This window comes from Aptenodytes forsteri, unplaced genomic scaffold (assembly GCF_000699145.1).
Source record: "Aptenodytes forsteri isolate BGI_AS27 unplaced genomic scaffold, ASM69914v1 Scaffold373, whole genome shotgun sequence".
NCBI lineage: Eukaryota > Metazoa > Chordata > Aves > Sphenisciformes > Spheniscidae > Aptenodytes > Aptenodytes forsteri.
Window position 1 is genome coordinate 279994 of NW_008795579.1, and position 9198 is coordinate 289191.

The 9198-nt window shown below is 58.7% G+C and overlaps 2 protein-coding genes across 6 annotated transcripts in view; both read right to left on the reverse strand.

The window, feature by feature from the left end:
• Positions 1-205: 205 nt before the first annotated feature.
• On the reverse strand, positions 206-5190 carry STAC3 (SH3 and cysteine rich domain 3). Of its 5 annotated transcripts, none has more exons than XM_009282282.2 (12): positions 5037-5190; positions 4203-4249; positions 3500-3758; positions 3256-3353; positions 2905-2980; positions 2727-2824; positions 2538-2619; positions 2191-2240; positions 1943-2046; positions 1353-1404; positions 990-1127; positions 206-704 (listed from the first exon to the last, which is right to left on the reverse strand). In XM_009282282.2, exons 3-12 carry the CDS (start codon positions 3711-3713, stop codon positions 606-608), a joined length of 1011 nt encoding a protein of 336 aa, XP_009280557.1. In that variant the 5' UTR covers positions 3714-3758; positions 4203-4249; positions 5037-5190; the 3' UTR covers positions 206-605. The 5 variants fall into 5 exon arrangements, with proteins under 5 accessions (XP_009280557.1, XP_009280556.1, XP_009280553.1 ...); XM_009282281.2 differs by having other exon boundaries at positions 3500-3731; positions 4183-4249; XM_009282278.2 differs by having other exon boundaries at positions 4183-4249.
• A 1159-nt stretch (positions 5191-6349) lies between these two features.
• R3HDM2 (R3H domain containing 2) overlaps positions 6350-9198 on the reverse strand; it is a 27697-nt gene continuing 24848 nt past the window's right edge. Inside the window, exons 23-24 of the mRNA XM_019472850.1 lie at positions 8605-8718; positions 6350-6941 (exon numbers count right to left, since the gene is read on the reverse strand). Of these exons, the coding sequence (XP_019328395.1) occupies positions 6598-6941; positions 8605-8718 (458 nt within the window). The 3' untranslated portion in view covers positions 6350-6597. The remainder of the gene's footprint in view (positions 6942-8604; positions 8719-9198) is intronic.

Here is a 9198-nt window from a genome sequence, read left to right on the forward strand (position 1 = left end):
TGGAGGCCCCCCGCGGGGTCCTGGGTCCATGCTGGGGTGGGGGTGTCGGGGAGGGTGGGTTGTACATGCACAGGTGTGTGCTGCACAGGGTGTCACACGAAGCAGGAAAGCACCGGCGCAGCCTCCTGGCCCAGTCTGCAGCAGCTGGGGCCACCGGCAGCCCCACAGTGACCCCCCCCCAGGAAATCCAAAGCAGGGAGAGCTCGGGGTTGGGAGCAGACATGTATTGCCAAAACACAGGATTACACAGCCCGGAGCAGTGGGACAGGACCGCACTGACACCCCTGAGGCACCCAGCACCCACCACCTCAGGCAAGGGGGGCTGGGTGGCCTCCAAAGTGAGTCTGGGAGTGCCCCCTCCTTGCACCCAGTGTCTCTGAAGGCACCAAAAACTCCACAGGGGAAACAGCCCAAGAGGCACCTCCCACACCCCCGGCCTGCTCCGGTCCTGGTGGAGACGGTCCCCGCCAGAGACCCCATTGCTGCAGGCATCAGGGATGGGGGTGCCTGCCATCCCCATCCCCATCCCTGCCCAGCTCTGGCAGCTCTCTGCAGCCAGGGTCCACCCGTCCCCCTGGCTGGGGGGCCCTGGGACTCTGCCCCGCTCAGATCTCCTGCAGGAAGTCCACGGGGAAGAGCCCCACTTTGCGGCCAGTGTAGACTTTCACGTAACCATTCACCTCCTCACCCTTCTGCACCACGATCTGGGGGCAAGAGGGGTGCTGGTGAGACTCCCGGGGCCTCACAGAGCAGGGGGAAGGTGGCAACCCCCAGGCAGGGGGAGGGGCTGGGCAGAGCAGGTCTAGTCCAAGGGGCTGGGGGAGGTGGGCAGTGTGAGGATGGTAATGCAGGCCAGGGCAGAGAGCCGCTGTGGGGTGCAGCAGGGCACCAGGGCAGCCGTGATGGGTGGGGGCCTGGAGGGAGGCTGGGGCAGAGATGCAGGTGGGGGCTGGAGGACCATGGGCTGCAGCCACGTGGTCCCGTCTCACCTGATCTTTCTTGAGCGTGATCTGCCCGATCTCCCGGTTGCCCACGAAGGAGCGCGTCACCTTGTGCACCCGTTCACCTGCCCGCACCCGGATGATGAAGTTTGGAGGGAAGTAGCCAATTTTTTCACCAATCTTCCCCTGAAAGAAGTCAGTGGATGGGTGCAAGGTGGGGGTTGGAGCCAATCTGTATGACGCCCAGATTCCCCCATGACAAACAGTCTGCAGGTTGTGGGTGGCATGAGGACACAGCAGATTTAGGGGGCTGTGTCCCCCTTAGAGTGCAATTTGCACTCCCAGCTGACCTCTCCCTTTGCTTTAAGCTCTGCATCTTTCCCCTCTGTGCTTGTAGGACACCAGCCTTACCCGCCACCACTCCTCATTGGAGTCATCGACCACCGTGATCTTCTCCCCTGGCCTGCGAAGGGAAGGAAGGGCTAAGTGAGAGGGGGGGGCAGGGACCCCCTGCCATGGGAGACCCTGAGGTTGGCAAGGAAAATTGCTCTTCCCACAGCACCAGCTCCTAGAGCCCTGTGTCAGGGGAGGTCGAAGAATGCACACAGCCCGCGGGCTCAGGGACAGACGGGTCCTGTAGGTCCTGTATGTGAGCAGTTCAGCCTCAAGTCTGGGGTGCAAGAAATCAGTGGAACCACATCAAGACAAACACCAGCAGCCTTGGAAATGAGGCTTGTGCCCAAAGCATGGGAGGTGGGAGAGCTGGCTCAGCGAGAGCCAGGGCCCCCACTCGATGTATAGCTCATTGGGGCAGGCAGAAAAGCCACAAAACCCAAACCACAGCCAGCATGGCTCTAATTTCTGCCCTCATTCATTCATTCACAGACCTCTCCTGGCCATGAGAACCTCGTTGTTGAGGTGAAGACTTCTCCCCCTCCTCACTGGACACCCACATCCTTTCTCTTGTCATCCCTGTGCCTACTACATGGCTGGGAACTTACGGGAAATCCAGGTCATCTTTCTCCAGGGCTTTGAAGCGATAAAGTGCCACAAAATAGTGAGACTGCAGATAGCCACCACGAATCCCTGGCTGTGGCTTCTTGTTCTGGGGGAGGAGGGTAGAGGGGTTTGGGGCCCCAGAGAGGCTGAGGACAGCCCTGGAGAGCCCAGCAGGGAGATCCCTGCAGCCTCTGCCCATGCTGCTCCAAGGCCAGGGACCTTTGGGGCGTAGGGTGAGGATGATGGCTACCTTGTCATCTGTTGGGCTCTTCTCAGTCTTCTTGTCCCCTTCAGAGGTGCCTGGAAATGGGAGGAGGGGGGTTATATCTCTCCTGGTGCTGCCTCCCTGACCCGGGACCAGCCTCCTCCCAAGGATCTCCTGTGCCCAGGTCAACGAGGGGAAGCAGAGAGCGGCCCAGGGTGGACACCTGAACTGAAGACCCCCTTTCTGCAGGTCAAAACCCACCACAGTGGGCCCCCCAAGTACAGTCTCCGCTTCAGGCTCCCTCCCTGCCCCATGCTCGTGGCTGGAGCTCAGCCCCCCCCAGTTCCTTGGCCCTCGTGTGCAGCCAGCCCTGCCACGGTCACAGCACTCACCGCCCTCAGTTTTGCCCTCTTCTGGCTTTGTGGCCTCTGGTTCCTCATCCATCATAGCAGCCAACGGCTGCAAGGCAGAGAGCTGTCAGGGGGTGCAGAGCAGGCAGGGAGGTGGGGGTGGCAATGGGGTGCAGGCTATGGTGCCAGGACCCTTGGGCATTTGGAGCAACAGGCCAACCCCATACTCACGTTTTTCTTGTCATCCTGCCCTTTCTTGCGCTCCTTGTTGGCCATAATGACACCCGTCCGCAGTGTCTCGAACACAGGGTCACTCCTGTTAGCTGCCGCTGGGTCACAGGGATGGTGAGAGGGGTTCAGCTGCAGGATGTGAGGAGATGGGGCACCCCGACATGGGGACAGTACTTACAGAGCAGCTCCTTGACACAGGCGTATTGCTGGTCACTGTAGAGGGGTGAGCTGTATGCCCGGCGAAACCCTGGGGGCTGGAAGGAAAGAGGAGGTCAGAGCATCAACCACCACCCAGACCTGTGGGCCCTCCTGTGAGAGCTGAAAGGGGAGTGGGTGGATGCTGGGGACCCAGAGGGTGACCACCCAGCAGGGGGGTGATGCCTGGGTCCCCCCCTTAGAGCCAGGAAGAGAGGTGGGTCATGGCGCCTGGGTCATGCCCACAGGGACTGGGCTGGCCGCTCCCTGCCACAGTGCTTTGGTCTTCCCTGTGAGGAGGTGCCCCAAGCCTGGGGCCGGTGGGAATACTCACGATTTTGCCGAAGCAGCGCTGCATCTCCACGTAGGACTGGCAGTGGTGGTGGATGTTGGTTTTGCAGTTCTTGCACCTCAGGCCAAATTTGTTGTTGACTGGAGGTGGGGGGGGTGGAGGGGTGGAAAGGAGAGGCAATGTGACACTGCAGCTGTGGGGATGGCTGGGCTGGAGCCCTCGCCAGCCTTGGCCCCCAGCCCTTGCCCTGACCATGGCCCCCAGCCCCAGCACCCTCAGGACTCACGGACAATCATGCGGGCACAAACATCACAGAACTTGGGCTTTTTGAAGTAATGATCTTTGAACTTGTGGGGTTTGTCATTGACAAGTTTCTGGGGCTCGGGAGGGGGCTCAGGCTCCTCCTCCTCTTCCTCCTCTTCCTCTTCTTCATAGATGTAGTAGATGGGTCCTCCTGAGGGGCTGACCAGCTCCCCATTGGGCTGCGGCTCTGGCGCCATCTCCTCCTTGGGCTTTCGCTGGAAAAGTTGCTTCAGCTTCTGTAGCTGCTGGGGCAGGAGAGGACGCATTGCACACGGCAGGCGTGTGGGGTGAGGCAGGCAGGCAGGCAGGCAGGCAGAGAAGCCGGTGGCTGGCTCCCTGCCCCTTTGCTCTGACCTAGAGACTCCTTCTTCCCCAAGTGGGAGGAGACCCCAGGCATCCTGGGGCAGAAATGCTGTGAGGACGGGGACCCTTCTCCTGGCCCCGTGAGGTCCCCACAAAAGGAGAAACTGTGACTCCTGAGCACCATGTGGATGTGGGCACCCTGGGGAAAAGCCAAGCTGGGAAATGGCTACCCAGTGTCCTGCTGCATCAGGATCCCACCAGGCATCCCTGGCCCCAACAAAGACTGCTGGGGCTGAGGCAGAGAGGATGCTAGAAAGGTGGCTTCCCTCACCCACCCAAGCTGCCCTGTGAGCACCCACTTACCCGGCTCTTGGGTTTCCCACCTGAAGCAGGTGAAGCTGGTGGCTCTGGCACTTCCTTCTCTGTCATGCTATGAAGGAAAAAGAGAGACATCACGTTGGCTGGGGCTGTTCCCACTGCAGGTGCCCAGTGGGGGCAGGAACGGCCAGACCTTGCTGGATGGGAAGCATCTCCCAATCCAGCGCCTCCCTCTGCCCCAGCAGCACCACCTCCTGCCACCCTGCCTGCAGCTCCTGCCCCAGCAAGGGCCAGTGCTGCTGCGGGTGAGTCCCAGGGCACCCGCTGGGCCCTGCTGCACAGGCTGGAGAACGGCAGGCTCCCAGCCCAGCGTGCACAGCACTGCTGCTTGCTCAGTGGATGTGGTGCCAAGTGCTGTGAGCCAGACCCTGGGCTACCTGCACGTGTCCATCTCTGTCTAGACATCTCCATCTCACGATTAAACTGCAAATGGTGCGACTCTTGGCCCCCTAGGACAAGCATGCCTATGATGCTGTCTGGCATCACTGCACAGCCCTGCTTTCTTCTCCACAGAAGCCCTGTGCTACCATGGGGGCAAGATCTGCTCCTGAATCCCCCAAAACATGCCTGATTCCACCTTTGACTGTCAACCATCCCCACAGTCCTTCTACCCAGGCATCACTGTTTTTGGCGATACCTAACATGAGGCCCCCCCATGCCCTCATGGAAACCAACCAGTATGACCGTCAGGGAAACAGTGATGGGGGCTGGGGAGTCCTGGGGCAAGGGGTGCTGCAGAAGCAAAGAGCCCTAGGGTCTTGCAGCAATGTGGGTGGAGCAGGGGCCCACGGGGATCAGTGGCCACAACGAGGGGGAGCCGCGCATGGAAACACACTTACGCTGTGTTTGGAGCTCTCGTCCTGCGATGAAAAACCCTGCAAAGGGTGGCCGATGTTGGGGCCCTGTTGGCTGTTGAGCCCCCAGCCCTCTGTGCCGGGTGTGCAGGGAGGGGGCAGCTGCCCCAGTCCCGTGGAGAGTGGGAGTGACAGGCCAGAGGGGAACCGACAGCTGAGCGCTGGCGGAGGCTGACGCTGAGAAATTGGAGCCCATGCATGAGCCAGGAAGGGAGCGGGGTGGAGAGGAGCCACTGGCTATTTGCGTTAGTGGGTTGCTGGGCGTGCCAGAGGCCCACCCACCCCCTGGCATGGGGCAGCAGCAGAGCCGGGGCACACCAAGTGCTCCAGCCTTGATGTCTCATTTGCTCTTGCATTTGAGGCCCCTGCAGCTGGGAGGGGAAAAGGAAAGAGTGGCAGCAGTGGGGTTTCTCTGGCAGAAAATCTTGCTGGTCTGCACTCCACTGAGACAGAGGGCTGCCATGGAGGAGAGAGCTGGGGACCGCATTGTTATCATGCTGCCCTGCAGTGGGTGCCAGGTCGCTGGAGCTGGACACGCACCCCAGTGCCAGAGTCCCTGGACCAGAGTCCCTGGACCTATGTCCCTGCCAGGCTGTGGGTGGCAGTGGGGCAGAAGTTCACACCAAGGCTGGGGTTGGAGCCCACCCGTTCCAGACAGCTCTTACCTCTCCACTTGCACCTGCTCTTGAAGGTAGCATCCAGATGCTGCAAGAGGCTCCAGCTGCTGTGTGCAATGCCATGGTGAGGGTGGTGCCAGCCCAACTCCTGTACCCACAGGGCAGGACGCAGCGATACCTGCATCTGTCAGCTCAAGGGCTGCTCCTCTGTAATCAGGAGGAATAAGTTGCTTCCTGGCAGGGGATACAGCTGGGGACACCCTGCGCCCCCATTCTTGCCATTGCACAGCTGCATGGGGCCAGCAGCTGGGAAAAGAGGCTATGAATATCTGATGGGGGGGACCAGCCCCAGGTCAAAGTGCTCAGCGCTCCTCTCCCAGTCTTGGCTCCCAGCCTTGGCAAGCCATGAGCTCACAGCCCTTGCACGTGCCAAGCATGGGGGCAGGACCTGGGCAAGAACACATCCTCCTGTGAGTGCCCCTTCTGCTCCCTGGCTGTCATCTCACCCCTAAGAGGCAGCACAGACAGCCCCTAGCACTGGTACTGGCAGAGAACGGGAAAGCAGTGTTAAAGTGATGGACAAGTTTTCTTTTTATATTTAAAAACAACCCCCCAAATAAAATAAAACCAAAAATATCCCCCAAATAATAATCAGATTAAATAAAATGTGCAGTGAACATACCAATCAACACCTGTATGTGCGGTTCAACACAGTGCTTAACAAAACAATATACACAGGGTAAGGTGGGCGGGCACGGGCATCACTCCAAAAATAATAATAATAAAAAAAAAATCAATTTCTTGTCTCTTAATTATGTCCATATAAATATATCCAGGAAGGAGGGCGAGAAGAAGGGAGGGCAGAAAGGAAAAGAGAAGGCAGAGGGAAGTGCCCGCAGTCCAGTGTGCTCTGTGCCCATGCGTGAGCCCTACTGTGAGCTGGCACGCTCCAGCACCCGCAAGTCGTAGTTCTTTTTGGCCACACGCAGCTTGAAGCGGCTGAGGGAGTTGTTGAGGCGGAGGGAGGCATTCTGGGCAGCCAGTGGGCTGGGGAACACGGCCACGATGGTATATAAGGCAGCAAGGTCACTGTGTCTGCCGTTCTCTGGAGTCCCGTTGTTGTCCCCGCCGCCCCCATCTCCACGGCGCCCCTGAGTCTCTTTGAGCCACTGGATTTTGGCACCAGCCATGGCAAGCTGGGTGAAGAGCTTGTCAGCCTCTGTCCGTGTGATGCCCTCGGGCAGGTCTGTCACCTCCAGCACTCGGCCCAGCACTGCAGTGGAAAGACAGCACATGTCAGCAGCAGCAGATTCTTGGGTGGCAACAGCACAGTGAGAGCTGATGTGTGGACTCCTCACCAGCTCTGGGGGTTGGAGCAGTCACCTCTACTTTGCCCATGAAAGCAGTGCTTTGCTAAGCTGCCCCCACATTAGAAATGTATTTTTTTAAGCCAGTCTCTTCTTCCCCCTCAAACTGCCCCTACCATTCTGCTCCCTACAGTGCCCCACCCTGATCCTTTCTGATGCCCACATCCTGGTCCCCACATGGCCTGCTTCAAGAGCAGACTGGTATTTCCCATTTGCCCAGGGCTCCAGCAACACCAAGTCCTCCTTGCTTCCTTTGGCTGGGCTTGGCTTTTCAGTTAGGGCTTTCCCAGGTGCTCTGCCCCATCTTCCTACCCTGATCCTTGAGTACCAGGATTGGGAGCTAACCCAGCTCTCCTGCCCTCTGTCCCTGGAAGGGAGAAAGACAGGCTGCACCCACGGAGGATGTCGACATGTGCGGATCCTGAATGTGACACTGCCCTGGGTGCTTCACCCATGGGGAAGATCCCCTTGTGTGCCCAGGCCAGTGTCATGCCAACCTCTTTGCCTCTGCCCTGTGGTACCCAAACACTTCTGCTGCCTCCTGGCTCCAGCCCTGGCTTTTGGGCTTAGCGGAGGGCTGGCTGAATGGATTCTTTGCTAATATTAACACGGCATGTAATGAACATGCCAGCCGCAGGGAGGGGGGCAGCTCTCTGGCAAGCAGCTCTTAAAGGGCCCCCTGCAACCAGCTGCTGTTGTTGTTGGTGACATGGAGGTGACATGGGGGACAAGGCTGAAGCCTCCAGAGAGCCAGTGAAGACTGCATCCCTTCCAGGCTGTTTGGCTCATGCTCAACTAGCAAGTCTTGTATTGCTGTGGGGAGAAGCCAGACGTGCCTCCCCTTCCCTCCCTGATGACCAAGTGGATATCCCCCAGGGCGAGGAACAGGGAGTCCCTTCCCCTTTGGAGAGGAACGATCCACTGGGGATTTCAGCCCTCACAGCCACCCCTGGAGGATCCCAAAGCCCTTTACAAAGATTAGGGCTCTGCAGCTCCTGGCCCCACTGGGAAATGGAAGCATGAGAGGGAAGGGTCACTTGGGAAGGCAATGGTGGGAACAAGATCTCAGGGGTCTGGACACTCACTTTCTGCTGACAAAGAGGAATAAAATCCCAGGAGTTCTGCCAGCTCCACCCACTCCATCGTTTCAACACTCACAGAGGCAGGAATAGGGCCCAGGTGTCCTGGTGCTCATAACTGACTCTCCAACAATTTCTCCCCACTCTTCCTCAAAAACTTTGATCGGTGCAGGCAGTGTTTACCAGGTTCCTGAGCAACCCCTGTCCTCCCACCTTCCAATAGGCACAGCTGACTGGGACTGGTTCTGCTGCATGCCCCCCTACCCTGCAAGCCAGGCCTCAAGTGGGCTGTGGTGGGTGTGTGTTTGTGTGCGTGGGGGAGGCGGTGGCAGGCAGGAACTGCTCTCCACAACCACCCCCAGCAATGGGTTCTGTGGGATGCTGGTGTGGGCAGAGATGGCATCTGGAGTCTCTGCCAATGCCAGCTACACCCATGCAGTGGGGACTAGTCAGAGGGCAAAAGGGGAACTGCTTGAGGAGGGTCACTTGCCTACATCACTTGTCCCAAGGTCAGTGGATGCTGACTTGAGAGCCTGTCTCTTGCTCCGGTTTCCATGCTTCATTCCAGTCTGCCCCTTAAAGAATAAAAATGGTAGCGTGTCACCTGAAGAGACACTGTGGCCTCACAGTGCCCACAGAGCATCCTGGGAGTGGGGAGGAAGACCAAAGTTGACTAGGCCATGGCTGTGAAGGGGAGTGAAGACACCTGGATGAACCTTGCACGCCCTGGCACCTTTGAGGTGACACCATGCTTGGGTAAGTTAGATGAAAACAAGGCACAGCCATGGTTCCAGGACACTCAAAGGATTTGGGACTGACACTGCTTCTGGGCAAAGCTGGGAGCAGGATGAAATTTTAGCCCAGTGCCAGGCTCTAAGGAAATCCATTTACAATGGCAGCTCTGCCGGATGGATGGCAAGAGCGTGGGGTAGGGAGCCTGCTACCTAATCAAGAGGTGTCCAAGCACAGGGCACAGTGTGAGACTTACTTCTTAACTACTCCTGGGCCCTGCCCAGAGAGGGGTTGTCTAGGGGGAGTGGAGGGGGGTGGTCTTGCTCTGCTCCTAGGACAGTGAAAGGGTGGG